The 17583-nt window shown below is 41.2% G+C and overlaps 1 protein-coding gene across 3 annotated transcripts in view; it reads left to right on the top strand.

Annotated features, from left to right (window-relative positions):
* LOC109204140 (collagen alpha-4(VI) chain) overlaps window positions 1–13333 on the top strand; it is a 38498-nt gene extending 25165 nt beyond the window's left edge. The window contains exons 13-24 of one of the 3 annotated variants that reach the window (XM_025911325.1): window positions 2703–2756; window positions 3040–3075; window positions 3160–3222; window positions 7154–7216; window positions 7509–7571; window positions 10933–10995; window positions 11092–11142; window positions 11727–11762; window positions 11879–11964; window positions 12241–12276; window positions 12496–12826; window positions 13018–13333. In XM_025911325.1, coding sequence (XP_025767110.1) covers window positions 2703–2756; window positions 3040–3075; window positions 3160–3222; window positions 7154–7216; window positions 7509–7571; window positions 10933–10995; window positions 11092–11142; window positions 11727–11762; window positions 11879–11917 — 468 coding nt within the window. In that variant the 3' untranslated portion in view covers window positions 11918–11964; window positions 12241–12276; window positions 12496–12826; window positions 13018–13333. Of the gene's footprint in view, window positions 1–2702; window positions 2757–3039; window positions 3076–3159; window positions 3223–7153; window positions 7217–7508; window positions 7572–10932; window positions 10996–11091; window positions 11143–11726; window positions 11763–11878; window positions 11965–12240; window positions 12277–12495 lie in introns of all 3 variants that reach the window. The other 2 variants (XM_019364414.2, XM_019364413.2) reach the window with 2 other exon arrangements.
* Window positions 13334–17583: the final 4250 nt, after the last annotated feature.

The following is a 17583-nucleotide window of genomic DNA, read 5'->3' as shown; positions in this document are numbered from 1 at the left end:
GCTTGTTCAGCTATTATCGCTGTGAGAAAGAATTTATAAAACAGTCTTGTAGTGGACAACAGTCTAAGTCATCAAAAGGTCAACATACAGTATTCTATCATATGCAAACTTATATCATTAAAAGCTTATACTGACTACTAAGTACAATTTTCCATTGACATTCCCTCCTGTTGTCAGTATAACTTTCAAGTGAGATATCAGTATGTAACATCTTGTTGTACAGTTTCTATCACACCATCATTAATCACACAAAGTCTTCATGCTCCAGCAGGTCGGGGTCATCATCATCATTTGTCACGGCTATGTATGCAGCAACAGTGGAAACAATTATACGGTTAATCATGAGTTTTAGACATGGCAGGATACATGTGACAAAAACACCAAATAAAAGTAAGAATACAAAAAGGAATAAATAGAATAAATAAGAATAAGAATACAAAGGAATTGCAAGTATTTCAAGTATTTCAAGTATTTCAAGTACTGAAGTCTATTGCACCGTTGGTTTTTAACAAAAAGTATTGCACAGTGAAAAGGGAGTAGTAGTCTTTTTAGCAGTCACGTGTATTACTTACATAGTCCTGATTTTGGGCCTGCTGGATCAGTCTCAAGGCGTTCAGGGCATCAGTCATGTTTGATGAGTGTACATTGTCTGATGTGTGTGTGTCATTTCTCACTCAATCAACAAGTGCGCGTCTGTTCAGGTGCGTGTTTCTCTTCATTCTGAGTCAGTGTGTCTAGGCCTGTCTCTACCTCTTGCTCTTCCCCTATGCATTCCTCTCCCTCTCTTTTGGCCTCTGAAGCCTCCCTTGTAGCCTCCACTGAAAGCTGTGAGAACAGTGTCAGTGTCGAGGGCAAAAACTGAGACCTTCTCTTTCTTTTTCACCACTGTCTGTGCATGGTTAGCATATTGAAACGCCTCATCTGCTGTGCCCGTATCTTTGCGTTACCCAATGCTTTTCTACATGAGACCTAATGGGTGGTAGTAATCCTTTAATGAAAGTGCGTTTAAATTGTTTTTTCTTTTCCTCTTTCTTTTTCTCCTTTCAGCTTTGGTTTCCCATGCTTGGAAAAGTTTATATTCTTCTTTACGTTTTAATTTTTCCTTTGGGTCTTTTGTTAATGTAATTTCTTGTTTCAGGGCAGCCCTCAGCTGGGTAACAGCTGAGGGATTGCATTTCCCTTCCCAGCTGTGGTTTTTAGCTTTTTGTGGATTTCTCCACCTATTTGCACTTATTCTACCTGCTCCGGTTTGTTGTTTTTCTAAATATTCCTCATCAGGTGTTAATTTTGCTTGTTTATTCCCCATTGTCAAAGATTTTGCTGGGCTGTCACTGGCACGCTTGACTTCAGAGTGGTTTACTGATACAGCCTTCGACTTCACCCTATAGGTGAAGCGGTACCAGTTTTATGAGATGAAACCCAACCGTTCTCCTTTGTCACCAGTACGTGAGCCTCAGCAAAGAAAACAAATAAAATAGAAGTAGTTCAGCAGCGTATTGTGCTGTAAAATCAACTTACTTCTAGACACATACACACATACACACAGATAGACATTTGCGCGCTAATTTGTTACGAAGTATTTAACAGCTACCTCTGAAACTGGTCTAAACTTAGTTCTTTTTGGCCTTTTGGCGAACTTAACCTATTTTACGCGTTTCTTTAATAATTTGTCACGAGATAATTTCGGCTACCTCTGAAACTGGTCTAAACTTAGTTCTTTTGGCCTTTTGGCGAACTTAACCTATTTTATCATTTTATTTTACGCGTTTCTTAAAACCTTCGTGGCCGTTTTACAAAATAGTGTTTCTCTCACCCTCAGACGTCTCACTGGTGATTCGGATCGTCAGACTGAATCCCACCGCCGTGGACCAGACTAAAAACACCGGCCTGGACCCGAATTTAAACGTCCCAGGGCTTTCGACCTCGTCTAAGAGGGCTGTGCACAGACTTCGGTGCTGGCTTCCCACGGCGTCAGGAATCAGTTCTGGATCCTTGGAACAGAGTCACAGATAACAGTTCTGATATTTCTGATCCGGCTCGAAGGACCAAAATAAATGTCAAGAGATTTATTCTAAATGACACTTCTTCAGCTGAGAGTCTAAGAGTGAAGAGACACACACTGCAGATCTTTACTTGCAAGGGCGGTCACAGAACGCTCACAACAGAGTGGGGGCCCTGTGATGCGCGCTCTGTTCTTGCACTTGTCTTTATTTATATGCAAAAATAATACAACAGTGAATACGTCTATTCATAGGCAGAGGAAAGTTAGTGCGTAGGGAGTGAAGATAAGAGTGGTTGAGGTGTATGTGTGTGTTGTGAGATTCAGAAGGACGCGGCCCCTCTTCTTGTTAGGGAGCGCAGATAAAAGTGTCCAGCTCTCCTCTTCCTGCTTGTTCAGCTATTATCACTGTGAGAAAGAATTTATAAAACAGTCTTGTAGTGGACAACAGTCTAAGTCATCAAAAGGTCAACATACAGTATTCTATCATATGCAAACTTATATCATTAAAAGCTTATACTGACTACTAAGTACAATTTTCCATTGACACAGATGGATGGATGGATGGATGGATGACAGATGGATGGATGGATGGATGGATGACAGATGGATGATGGATGGTTGACAGATGGATGGATGGATGACAGATGGATAGATGGGTGGGTGGATGGATGAAGTTATCAGAATGTTTTCTAATCCACAGGGTGATCCTGGTTCAGACGGGTACGGGGGTGACGGTGGACTCGATGGAAACCCGGTGAGATTTCTGAGTTCTCAGATAAAACGTTCTCCTGTTTCTAAGAAAAGCTGTTTTCATGAGGTGTGCAATGAGAAGAGAAGTGATCCTCATACAGAGACTCAGATAAGAAGGTGGGCTGGTCTGTGCTGCAGAAAGAGTTCAGGATGATGATGGTGATCGAGAAGAATCTCAGCATTTAAAGAAATAAATGCTCATTTGAAGCACTGACAAAAGCTAAGTGCTTCCACAATCCCAGCAGACATTATCACTGACAGTAAACAACAGTTTTTTTCTTGTGCAGGGTCGTAACGGAAGAAGAGGTCCCAGTGGTGAGAAGGTAGGAGAAGATATGAAGCAACATCAAAGCCAGAATTATACAGTGTATCTGTGACTGTACACAGATACCTGACTCTGTTTGCAGGGGTCACCTGGCGAGAAAGGAAACCGAGGACCTTCCGGTATCCCAGGTGCTGCTGGGCCACAGGTGAGAGTTCAGTTCTGTCGTGACGGTATGCTTTGTGTGATTGGACGCACAGAAGGATGACCTTATTTGTGAGACCGCGTACATTTAACTCAGAAAAGACGCATCTGCCTCTGCCATAGTTTAACCTCTCCTCCCCGCACTCAGCCTTCCTGTCACATCTCTGCTCTTACTCTCTGAATGTTGTGGGAACGCTGACGATCATTGGGTGGGAACACCCTCTGGACCAAGTCCTCTGGTTAATACTCAGACCTCCATGTCATTCTCTCACCTTTTGTCAGTTTATAGTACATCCTCCAGATTTCCTCTCCTCACATGTGCTAGAAGACAATGTTAAGATAAGATAAACTTTTATTAGTCCCACATGTGGGAAATTTGTTGCTGTAATGGATGCAAGGCCACGGGAACTCATAGTTTGTGTAGGTCATGGAGGAAGCTCGCCCTTTTTTCTGTCTATATAAGAGGAAACTCTCCAATACTTCAAATAAAAAAAAAATCCATGGAAACATCTGTGTGAGCAACACACTCTCTGCTATATTACCTCAGCAGTTTTCATTACAACCCCCGCAAGTATATTTGGTTTGAAATTTAAATGAACTTTACCAGTTCTGATAAAAAGAGTGATCAAATATGCAGCCAGAATTATGCCAGAAGCTTATCGACAGCTACCAAAAGCATCTGTGAACAACTTTGAGACATTTAGCCACGCTCTACAATCATTCCACAATCGAAAACGTTCAAAGAAAAGCTCAAAATGACCCTGACGTTCATGCCCGTGATGAACATCTGACCACAACTGTGTGTAAGCAGTATGCATCGTTTCCAAGCTGCAGGGCCTGTAAAGGGATCTCCACTGCCTTGTAAGACCCCTCGATGTTTTAGAACTAATAAGCTGTTTCGAATATTGAAGTCTCAACTGTTCAAGAGCCGTGATTCAGAGCCAAGGTAACAGAGTTTACAGTTTAGGCAGTAAACTGTAAATGTTCTCCAACAGGCTGCATCTGGTTGAATTCAGCATGAAATTCCTGAAGGATCATTAACAGCAACTATACACATTATTCCTTAGAAGTTTTGTTTTAGTTCAATAGGCAGAAATCCCCACAGGACTCGAGTAATGATCAGTGGTGCCAGTTTAGTCTGTGTGTGTACATCACTCCGGTTACACATTGGCTTTCACTCAGTTGGATTTGGCAGATTTGCGCTGGATTTGGCCCATGGACAGACTTCCAGAGAAATTCGGTGGAACTATTTACGAAAAGAGGAATCATCTGTTCTCCACATTTGTTTTTTCTCTGTCAACCACAAAGCCAGATAGGATGCAGTTGCAGCTCTACTTGTTATCAGTTAGTCACTTAACAAGAGCTGTTTCTCATTTAGTGGAGTATATTTGTGAACACATGTTGTATAACAGCCTCATGGGCAGTGTTCACATAGACAGACTGTGATATTCATAGTCTGCACATCCATGCCTAGCTTCAGATTGTACTTCCCCAAGACATGACCACACTTATCCACACCACATTTCCTGCTATTAGTGATGGCAAATTACATAAGAGCCATTATTGCAGTCCTGGTAGAATTACATCCTATTTTAGATTTTACCAAATATGTTTAAATCACTTCATGTTGTAACTTCTGTTTGTATCTCAGAACACCAAAGCTGTTATCCTGAACCCACACGGCTCAGATCAGAGATTCAGATCCTGGTACAAGTGCTGTCCAACCAGCTTCTTGTTTTAGTTACAATCAATTGGATCCAATGGGTAAACAATGTAAAACGTCTGACAGGTCAGAAAAGAAAAACATAAATGTAAGATCAACACAAACACTTTAATATTTCTTAAACTCTGCAATTCCACAAGACCCTTTAAAAACAGGAGTATTTCTACTGTGTAGACATGTGTGAGTCACAGTTACCCGAGTCTCGTACACTCTCTGTGTAGCTTCTCAGTCATCCAGTTGAGGGTCGTCTAAGGAAGGTTTCACCTCTCATCCCAGAAGCTCTTCGGTTCCAAAAGAACAGTTTTAAAGCTGTAGAAGGGACAAAGGTGAAACGTCTTCAAGAAACTTAAAGAACTCCAGTCGCTTTCTTTCACAGCTCCTTAGACTATTTTCTCAAAAGAACATATGAAATCCTGTGCTCTTTAAGACGAGAGCGCCTGTGCTGTGATGATGTGTGAATGATGCTGAAGTGTCCTACTGTCACGCTAACACAGTGTTTCTATGTTTCCTATGTTCTTGTTTGCTATTGTTTAGTTTCCTCGTTCTTCCAAGTGTAATCATTTGTACTTCTTGTTGGTTTAGTTTGTTCCCTCCCTGTTTGGTCTGTCACGTCTCTCGTACAAGTTCTGTCTCTGGGCTTTATTCATCTGTTTTCTTTCCTCCCACCTCATTATGTTGGATCTCTCCCCCATTCACCGTGTGTTTCCACCGTTTTCCTTTGCCCATTGTTGCATCGTCCCATATTGCTGCGAGTGTCCCCACTTTTCCTTGCTCTTAGTTGCTTGTTCCTCACTTTCTCAGTTGTCTAGTTTCACGTCTGAGTTGCGGTTTTTTTGCATTTGGTGTTTTGCCTGCTTTAGTTAATTCTTTTGAGTTTTGAGTCCTGCGTTGGCTCCTCCCTCTGCCTGCCACACAGCGCTCAAATGACACCAACCAAATTCTTAAGGCAGGTGTTCCACGCCATTTGGTCAGGGACACACAAAATTATTCCAGGTGAATTACTTAGCCTCAGGCCCTGGTGACTGAAAAACGTCTGGTCTTTCCATAAGCTGTGTCCCAAAACCTCGGTCGCATCCTTCAGAGGCCGCATTTGTAGACCGATTACGTCACAGCCAGGCGACAAAGGCTGCTCCAAACGCGGCCGACAAATGCGTCCTTCATTTCCCCGAATTTGAAGGATGGGTCAGTATCCTTCGTGGCCCAGCCTATCCCAGAATTCATAGCGCGGCCCAGCCAATTCCAGTTTCCAACAATGGCGGCCGCTACTAAGTTTTAAAATTACTCTTATTAATCTTTCTGGGTCACAAAATAAACTTTTAACATATTTTCAGGCGAGAAAGTAGCTGTGTAAACTTCAAATATCTGCTCGGTTTCTCAAAACATCACATATTTGCAAAAGTGCTCCGACATTTTCGGAGACGTCTTTTTTCCCTCGATAGCTAGCCGTGGCGATAACAGCGAACTCCCGGTACATTGTTTTCAACCCCTCGCGGTCTTTGGCTACTCAGGTTAAACATGATATATAAGTCTCTTAGATAACTTAAAAATGTTTTTGTTTGGCTTTTTTCAGTGTTTTATTTGTTCCTGAGTAAATCGGTTTGGCTGAGATTAAAGTTATTAGATTAGATTAAATAAAACTTTATTAATCCCTCGGGAGGGTTCCTCTGGGGTTTTCACACAGCTGAATAAACGTGAAACAGAAAACTGATTAAACAGAAGTGTGAGATGATAGAGAATTGACTCCAGTATCCTGTTATATATACATAGACTCCCGGCATCCATACTAGGAAGTCGATACATAATTATATGACATCATGCATGATGTCATGAAGTTTGACTGTAGAAAGGATTCTGGCAGGCGCATGCAGACAACCACACACGCTGCATGACCAGATTGCACTGATTTGCTTTGTTTGTCATATTTCTGTAATTATTTTTTGATGGAATGTTTTCCAGGATGGGCGTCCTAGTGCCCTTGTTTTTTCTTGTTCTTTTCTTTTTAAAATTTACTAATTTTATTATTTTTTTCCAACACTTTTTGTTTTAGAAGCAATACAAGTAAAGTGTAGTGCCATAAATATTATTATCAACGTACACTACAGATGACTAATAGTCTATAGCCATGCAGACTATCCATCAGTGGATCATCAGTCATCATTGATTGGCAGAGGTGTAAATAATCACCAGTTATCAAACTGTGTTGACCCTGCAGGGCCCTGCTGGGGAGAAAGGGGAACCTGGACCCAAAGGAACACCTGGTTTTCCAGGAAATCAGGTGAGTTCCTCAACTAGGCTGTACTCGTGCATCACTGACCAACAAGTTCAATTATGATTTACTGATTGTGTTTTTCTAATTAAGTATGTGTCTGATTAAAGGGAGTTTTGCATGAGGAAAAATACTAACATTGCTTTTTTTTATGTTTTTATTTTCTTATTCTTTTCCATGTTGCTTTAAAGGTCTTAGACATTTAAAGGCTTTAGTATTTCCAGTGGCTGCAACATAAAGAGTGTTCAGTGTTTGCATGATGTGAATAGAGTGAACAGTGGCAGCTCTGCTCCTCCCACAGGGTGAACATGGATCTGTTGGAGAACCAGGGCTACCTGGAAGTCGTGGCCCTAATGGGCAGAAGGTGGGTGACATCACTTCCTTTCTTTGCATTCAGGAAAGCTTTTAACCAAAATACTAGTGATGGCCAAATGAAGCTTTCTGAAGCACTGAAGCTTGTATCGAAAAACGGTTCATTACTCGAAGCTTTTCAACACAGTCCTCTCCGGTGACATCTGGTGGCGAAAATTATGAAGAGCAGCTTGAATCTGCAAAATAAAACGGACTGCTTAATTATCACTGCTCACTCCAGGGGGAGTTCTCTCTGATATTGCGTTGCTTTGAACATGTAATTGTTTTTTTTTTTTCCTCGATTGGGGGCTGAAAAAATTGTAATGCTTATTTGCTTAATACATTTTGATCAAGAAACTTTACTTATGTAAACATGCACCATGGTGTGGCCTTTCTTTGCTTATGACTCCTTGATGTTGGTATTACAATAAGTGAGCAATATATATAATATACATATGATAATGTACAGCACATTATGGAGTATGCTCCTGCTGTGTGAAGTCCTGCCTCCATCTACTTGTGCATTTAATCACTGGACAGCTGGACAGGTATGTTCATACAAAATATTAGATTATGCCAATTTTCCTATATATATTTTTGACCTAGGGGTAGGATTGATTGTGAACTGGAAAGGGAAAATGCTTAGGGGGCTGAGTACGGCTGGGTATCGTCACTGATGTGTAGAATCATTTTGATTCGATACAGGATCCGATTCAATTTGATTGGAATCTGGAAAGTTTTACCTCGGACAGTCAGAAATATTACAATTCTGATCATTTATCAGTATATATCCATATGTTTGTATCTATTAAAAGAAAGCTGACACTTGTGAGACTTAATTAGAGATGTAAACAGAGAGTTATGAATTCTGCAGCTTCAGAAGCCAGCGAAAAAAAAAAAAAAAAAAAAAGGTAAACACAGCGCGGACCCGCCGACACATCAAAATGTGATTCTGACACGTCGGCTCCGCGCTCTGTGTTTACGTTTGTATGTTTTAGCTGTTTGGTGTTTGACGAAATTTTGTGAGGTTTAACCTGAGATGCTGGCGTTTCAGGCAAAATAATGTTTAATTTACAAATCGACTCAGGATTTTAATGAATCAATATCACTTTATTCAATTTAGAATGGATTGTAATCAGAAAAGCGATAATCAAAACCCACCCCTAACCATGAACTTGCAAAGTAAAAACACGATCTATGTAAGGTAGCCCTTTTGTTATTTTCATTTAAAAAGAGGATTAGTTTTACTGTGCGCTGGCCGAGTCTGTTTCTTTTCTTAGAAATAATTTCTCCTGCCCAAGAGAAAATCCTCTGGCATGGAACAGAAGAGGCTGTGGAGTGCAGAAACTACACTGCAAGTTGGTAGATATGCAGGTATACGGTCTTATTGGTCCTGCAGACTATCACCTAAAAACAATAAACAAAATGATTTTCTAAAATGTGTAGCAATGTAATTTACGTATAGTGTGAAATACATTTTTTTAGTCTTTATTAGCTTTAATTCACATGGAAGTATTTCTAAAGTCATATGCTGTAATGATATTTACATTATGAAAAGATGATTTTGGACATTTCACGTTTTTCACTTCTGCAGATAAAATAAATTGAGCAAAATCAACTCAAAATCCCACGAATGATTCACTTCCTTATCAACCACTGAATCACTTGTGTTCTAAATGAAGCTTCGGACGACACTGATCACGTGACTCTGGCCAAACGACACAGTGCTTCTGCAATGTGTTGTTTTTTGGGTACGCACCGGAGCGCCAGCTTCAAGCGGGCATTAGTCTAATGGATAGATTTAATCAATAAACCGTTCTTATGTAAACATGCACCATGGTGTGGTATTTCTTTGCCTGTCACTTCTTGATGTTGGTAAATAAAATAGATCCAAAATACATATAATAACATACAAAACATTATGGCGCATGCCTCTGCTGTGAGGTCCTGCCTCCAGGTACTTCGCTATCTGTCACCATCAACACACTCCACAAATCCCGTGAATGATTCACTTCCTTATATCCATTTGAATCAGGTACCGAAGCAGTTACGTGCATAATGAAGCTTCGGACGTCACTGGTCACGTGACTTTTGCCAAACGAAGCAAGCCTCGACACAGTTGCCGTTTCTCAATTCTCAAGTACGTGAGTACGTACTCGCCGAGAACGCGAGTACGTACTCACGTACTTGAGAATTGAGAAACGGCCTTTGTCTGAGTTTCGGACGAAATGCATTCTGGGACATTTAGCTGTACCAAGTCCACACAAGTCACCACCGATGCATGCTCGATAAAACGGGCGGAGTGAGAACACATCCGGGACTTTTTCGCGTTCTCGGTTTGATGCGTACTTCGAATTGGAACAGTACTCGGTCTCTGACTGATGACGTATCACGAGTACACGAGAACGCAAGTACGCACAAGTACGCATATTGAGAAACGGCAAGTGCTTCTGAACCAGTGTGTTGTTTTTTTCGACACACGCTCCGGAGCGTCAGCTTCACGCGTGCCATCACTACAAAATACCCATGTAGCACGCGGCTAGAAGTCAAAATCCAACCCTTATCCAACTACAAGCCTTATGGCCCCAGTGGGATTTTAGATGAAACAAGGTGTGGAAACAGACTTAATATTAACTGAAAGCGAACTGCTGGTAAACAGTACAAAAACAAAAGGCAAAGGAGAAACTAACAATAACCTAAACTGGGTGAGCTAAATATAAAAACACTAGAACAAGAACAAGGACCTAGAAACCTGAAGACCTGACATGAATCCATAAACCTAGAAGCGTGGAAACAAAGCAGACGATTGGACGAGGAATGAGTGGAAACACACACACTAAATACACACAGCAGGTGATGAAGTGGAAACACATGGGGAAACAGCTGATTACAATGAACACAATGAACATGGGACACCAGACCTCTTCAAAATAAAACAGGAAACAATGAGACGGAGACATGACAACACGAGCTTGACAACATAGACACGCAAACATGAAACACGTGAAGGGCGAGGGAGACCTAAACACACGGGGTGAAGACACAAGGGGACTGTAATAAACAATAAAGTGTAACAGCAACCCCGGTATAATAGAAATGAACTTAGATAACTAGATGAACTTAAACATAAACCATAAACATCAAAATGTATAAAAACTCAAAACGCTGGGTCAAATGGCCCAGGATCGTGGCATTTGGCCATAAAGCACAGCAGCAGTTTACATGTAAATGTTTAAAATAAGAATCAAACTGGATTTAGCCTGTAAATAATGTACATAATTTTTTTTTTTTATAAATGGAAAGATATTTCGGCAGGGTTTTGTTGGATGGGGGTGTAAGTTCTGATGGAGAAATGTCCATGGTTGTTATTTAAGGGCCAACCAGGAGAACCAGGTGTGAAGGGTGTGCCGGGACCACCGGGACCCAGAGGAATGCCGGTAGGATCCCAAACATGAGCTGAGTTTGTGTATATCTGTATATCTATAATTCAATGCATTTATCTCATGCAAGACTCTGACTTTCTCTGTGTTCAGGGTCTGGATGGTCGTGACGGGTTTGGACCTGAAGGACCGAAAGGTTCCAAGGTAGAGCTGAACCTTTAACATCATCAAACAAAAACGAATGGATTCTCATTTCTGGAAAAATCTGTTTTCATCAACAATGAAAAGCAGCAAGAAGAACGCCACACGATTTTAGTTTCAGTTATTCGTTTGATAGAGGAGAAGATGTCCTGATGTTTCTGTCTGCTCACTGGAAGTGTGAGCGACATCTGAAGCTCGGGATACACTGGGGTTTGTGTCACTGGTGACCCTCACCCCAACTCTGTGCTGTCAGAATCTGTAATTTATGTTCCCTCCCAAGTTTTATAAGAACCTGGAGAACCTCGGTTTTACCAGGATTGACGAAAAGGAACGTTCATCCATTTTTTACTGGCAGTGGTGCATTGATTGAGGTCTGGGAGTCTGTTGAGATTTTGGGGCTTAGCAGAAAAATACAGCTTAATATCATCTGCATAGGCATGGAGATGTCTTTGGTGCTGTTCAGCTGGATGATGATGTGGGTAAAACTGTCCAAGTATGAACAAATTTACACATGTGGCTGAACATTTTAGAAAGTCGTCTTTGCTGTCTTAATCGTGAAATCATTGCTTCTTACTTTCTCTGTATAGGGAGATGCTGGTTTTCCTGGTTACCCTGGTATACTGGTGCGTCCTTCAATTTTCCAACCACTGAAACTGTAATGCTACCATGTGGTTCAGCCAAAGTAATTTAGAAGTATGTTGGACTCCGCGGTGATTGAGACATGGCATTTTGTCTTCAGGGCGACGAAAGTGCGAAGAGAAGAGGAGGACGCCGCTAGAGCACGTCCTGATTACTGATCTAGGACGAATTCAGTTCAGAAAGCTGGTAATGACACAGCATTACAAAATGCTGGGACCACTGTCCATAGGAACAGATAATATTCCAGCCACAGGGAAGTGATGCAGCGTTTTCTAGTAACGCTGCATGCTCTTCAGTTGTCAGAGCTTTTTATATGTGGGAGGGGGAAGAGGCATCAAAGTGAAACTGGCACCATGTAAAGGAAGCGGGTCTTGCCGTGTGGAAGCCAGAGATAAAAGTCAAATTTGATTAGCTGGCCCACCCAAATATAGTTACAATAATCTCTGATTTTCCTCCATCCAGGGCCCAAAAGGTCCTCCTGGGAACAGAAGCCTGTCTGTAAGTCCACCTTTAAATCACTTCACCTGCCGAAAATAACATATGTTGTTACAAAAAACATTTTCTGTCATCTCAAGAATGCCAACTCCCACCGATCTTTTTGCACTGCAGCAGCGTTTCGTCGAACATGAATCGAGCATTATGTTGACGGTGTAAAATGACCAGAAATATAAAAGATATTGTAACACGGGGATTTTATTTCTGTTTCACCTCATGCAGACATCTGCTTCCTCAGCAAGGATGCTGGCGACTGTGTGAATTACACCGTCAAGTGGTTCTTCGACCACAAACGCAGCGTCTGCTCTCGCTTCTGGTACAGCGGCTGCGGAGGCAACAAAAACCGCTTTGAGACACAGGCAGAATGTGAGAGAGTTTGTCTGTCAAAGCACAGATGAGGCGTTGGGCCACCGATCTCCACTGACAGTAGACACAGCAGAGCAGCAGAGCGACCTCAGAGCAGCTTTGTCCACAGTGGGTTTTGTTCTGGGCGGTTAAAATGTTCCAAGACTTAAAACAACATCACGAGGAGCCGCCTTTTCTTCCATGTATGGTTAGTTTAGTTCACTCCTCTGAAACTACTTTACTGAAATGGAATAATTTTTTTTATGTCACAGGGTGCTATTTTTAAAGGGTTTTTTTTTTCTTTTTAAATACTTTAAATGCTTCCAAAATTAAGAAAAGCCATCATGAGAATGTGATGAAAAATGATTTTATGCCTAAAACATGAATTATGTTTAACAGATGCCAAAGGAATCAGGACTGGGCTGTCCTTTTGCGTGATACAAATTTCGACGTTGGTACAGTGCTTTTGCAGCTGCAGCCGTGCAAAACACAAATCTATGAGAAAATTTAGAAACATCAAAAGTTAAAGTGAAAACAGCGCCATCTAATGAAACGCTGCCCCCTGCTGGTGAACATTTTAAAACCTGCCTTTAAAAGTCCAAATATTTCCAGGGCTTGAAGCAGCTCCTCTGAAACAGCTGTATGTATTTTTGTAACTCCACTGTTATTTTGTACTGTTTGTTTCTGAATAAAAGTTTCTGTTTAGATAAAAGTCCGACATGTGTCCGTGTCTCTGTGTGTCTCTGAACACTTCAGGCATGGTGGCAATTACAAAGCTTTCATTCAAAACTGTTATGAACGACATTCTGGTAGCGACGGACTGTGGTAAACATGTAGTGCTTATATTACTGGATATGACTGCTGCATTCGACACAGTGGATCATGACCTGCTGATCTCTCAATTACAGCATTGTGTGGGCATTTCTGGCTCGGCACTCCTGTGGATAAAATCATATCTCTGAAACAGGAGCTTCTGTGTTAAGTTGGGTTCGTCATCATCCTCTGTGGCCCCTCTGCCATGTGGTGTACCACAGGGATCTATTCTTGGGCCATTTCTGTTTTCGTTGTATCTCTTGCCACTGCGGGTGCGATCTTTCGAAAACACAAAGTCTCATTTCATCTATATGCTGATGATTGCCAGCTTTATTTACCTGTCATTCATTCTGATAGCTCCCAAATTAGACTCTTGCTTGATTGCCTTAGCGATGTTAAGTCATGGATGGCTCTAAACATTTTAAATTTTAATGAACGTAAAACGGAAGCAATTCTGTTCAGCCCGAATCGTTCCTCTGATACCCCTGATGTTGACCTTGCTGCTCTGCTGACACGCCTGCAACTAGTACAGAATGCTGCGGCACGGTTTTTAACTGGTAGAAGGAAATTTGAGCACATTACTCCGGTTCTGGCCCCCCTGCACTGGCTTCCAATTGAATTTAGGATTCATTTTAAAGTCCTTTTATTGGTTTTTAAATCTTTAAATGGTCTGGCACCTGTATATTTGTCTGATTTGCTAAAGCCCTATGTCCCCACTGGTTCGCTCCGGTCAGCTGAGCAGCTGTTGCTCTCAGTCCCCAAATCACGGCTGAAACTGAGAGGAGACCGAGCGTTCTCTATCGTGGCTCCAAAACTTTGGAATAATCTTCCTCTTCACATTAGGCAATCGACATCAATGATGGTTTTTAAATCCAGATTAAAAACACATTTTTATTCGCTGGACTTTGACTCAGTGGTTAACTGACTTGTATTTACTTATATTTTATTGTTATTACTGTTTATTATTTTATCGTATTTATTATTCTTATTGTATCTCTTATATTTCTCTTGTTCAGCACTTTGGTCAGCCTTGTGTGTTTTTAGAGTGCTTTATAAATAAACTATGATGATGATGATGATGATCACGCATACACACACACATGGACTCAGCGTCAGCACATCCAGCCTCACAGCGCTCACTCGCTCATAAAAGCTTATATGCAAACATATAATCAAACAACACCAAGCACCACATATTGCAGCCCATGGAGCCTCTCGCCTCACTTTACACTGATGTATTTTTTTTTCTCATCCGTGCAGCGTGCAACATTAGCTACACACACACAGCTATAGGTGTTTGTTACATGGAACGTGCATGGAGCTGCTCCAGAGAGAAGAGGGTAAAGATATTTAACCAGCGTGAAAAACTACAGGCAGACATTGTTTTATTATTGACACATAGTGTCATGAACGACTGTGTGCAGGCAGAACAGAGAGGACCCAAACGCAGACCCATACACTGAGTGTGTGTGAATGGGGGTGCGTTTGTGTGACTTCCTGCTGATCACAAAGGGTCATCTCCCCTCACCCCTCTATATGGCTTAGCTTTTACCGTATACAAACATAGGTGAGGAGATAAAGAGCAGGAAGTAAAACATCCTCACTAAACAAGAAAGCAGAACCCTCACATAGAATGTGCCTACAGTTACACTGTAGCCCCCCTCAACATTCAACAGGCTGGGGAGGGGAACAGAAACAGAAGAATGTCTTTGATCATGCAGTTTAAGGCAAGGCTTACAAATTTAAGTACAATAATGGCAACATTTAACATTTTCAACCTAAGAGAGATGCTGAGATGAATACACAGAAGGATAACGAGGAACACACCAGGAACACAGCTGACACGAATAACCATAACGAGATAGGGGAAGCAAAACTGAACAGAACGAACACGAACAAACGAAACACGAGACTTTCACAATAAAACAGGAAACAGAGGAACATGAGATATAGAGGACAAAGACACGGGGGGAATTCTAATAAACAAATTTAAACAGACCAACCCAGGTATTATTGAATAAACTGTGGACCTAAAACATAAATAGTATTACAAAATGACACAAGACACAAGAAAACTCCAAACACTGGGTGATATGACCCGGGACCATGACACACAGACCTGTCACAGGTTTCCTAATGTGTTCTCAGCCTGCTATAACTCTAGACAAAGGGGGGTAGCAATTTGAATACATAAAAATATTAATTTGACAGTACTCAGTACACAGTTATAGATCCAGAGGGCAGATTCCTAATCATTTAATTATCTATACTCAACAAAAAGCTATGTATTGTAAGTGAATATGACCCAAATGTTGATGACCCTTCATTCTTCCACTGCACTCTCTGAACACCTAGCTTACTCACTTGGCCTCATCTTTGGACTAAATGAAGAAATGTTGAACAGGCTCAACACAGCAGGACCTCAGCGCTGTCCACAAATATAATCAAACAGTATATGAGTGACTTTGGCCTTTGCAATGCATGGTGCTCCCTTCACCCCAACAGTAAGGAATATTCTTTCTTCTCACATGTTCATCACTCCTCTCGTCTGGATTATTTTTTGGTCAGCAGCTCACTGCTGAGTGACATCTCAGACACTGAGATTCATCCTATAGCTGTCAGCGATCATGCTCCTGTGTCTCTAACACTAATACATAAGAAGAACACTACGCCAAGTAAAAACTGGAGATTTAACACATCACTGCTCAAAGATGAAGACTTTATTAAATATTTTCACTATATTTAGACTATAATGACACTTCTGGAACATCATGATCAGTTCTCTGGGAAGCAGGGAAAGCTGTGACGAGAGGTAAAATCATTTCTTTCTCATCACATAAAAAGAAAACTAAAATATTCAGGAATTGGAAAAAAAACATAAAATCCTTAGAAGAATCCTACGTGTCCGACCAAGATCAGGAAATACTGAACAAAATACACAAAACAAAACTAGAATAAGAATAAACCTCATTTTTTAGGATTTCTATGAAACTTTATATTCACCACAAATAAACCCATCTATAAATGAAATTGACGAGTTTCTTGACATCGTAACGCTTCCAAAATTACTAGACAGCCAAGCAATGGCACTGGATTCACTGCTGACACCAGGTGAACTCCAGGAAGCCCTGATAAGTATGCCCAATAATAAGGCTCCAGGTCCAGATGGCTTTCCAGCAGATTTCTGCAAAGAATTCCGGAAAATTCTGGCACCAGTATTCACAGAGTGTTACAGGAAATCAAGGAAAATGGCAGACAACCACCAAATTTTGCAAACATTAATCTCCTGCTAAAACCAGGCAAAGACCCCATATTTCCCTCAAGCTATCGTCCAATATCCCTTATAAATGTAGACCTCAAAATAATCTGCAAAGCTCTCTCAAAAAGATTAGAGAAAATGACCCCCCTTTTAATTCATCCTGACCAAACTGGTTTCATAAAGGTAGGCACTCATCAACAAATACACGTAGATTACTTAATTTAATAGACTACTCAACAACAGACACATTGAAACCACAATATTGCCTCTAGACATCTAGATGCAGAAAAAGCGTTTGACAGAGTTAAATGGAAAGTTTTATTTGCAACTCTACACAAATTTGGTTTTGGAACCTCTTTCATAAACTGGTTAAAAATATAATAAAACTCCCCAACAGCCTGTGTCAGGAAAAAAATGACCAAACATCCTCCAGCTTCTGTCTCCTGAGGGGCACCAGGCAGGGATGCCCACTCTCCCCCACTAGCAGCAGCAGTTAGACAGGCCAAAGTGATTAAGGGCATAAAATGTAAGAATGTAGAACTTGGAAAATCCTGTGTGTCAGAGAGGAAATAATTTCAGCTTTAAAAAGACTTCTTGCGTGAACAGTTTACCGTCTGTCTCCTCCTTAAAATGTCACCTGATGATGTCTGATCACAGGTCAGTTTTGTTGTGATCCTTGCTGTGATTTTGATTCTTCTTTGGAATCAGATGGTGCGAAAGCGGCTGCTTGTCTGCTGAGACTTTTAGTGAAGCTCAAACTACAGACTGAGCTGCAGCAGCTCACGGTGTGTCAGAGCGGACCGGGCATTAACGCTTCAGCTGCAGCTGCTCCAACATACTTCACCCTGGTACCCACAAAGACCAGAGTGTTTCTTACTTTGGCACGCTTACAC

The sequence above is a fragment of the Oreochromis niloticus genome, linkage group LG11, assembly GCF_001858045.2.
Source record: "Oreochromis niloticus isolate F11D_XX linkage group LG11, O_niloticus_UMD_NMBU, whole genome shotgun sequence".
NCBI lineage: Eukaryota > Metazoa > Chordata > Actinopteri > Cichliformes > Cichlidae > Oreochromis > Oreochromis niloticus.
Note: the sequence above shows the minus strand (reverse complement) of the source record. Positions and strands in the feature narration are given on the sequence as shown.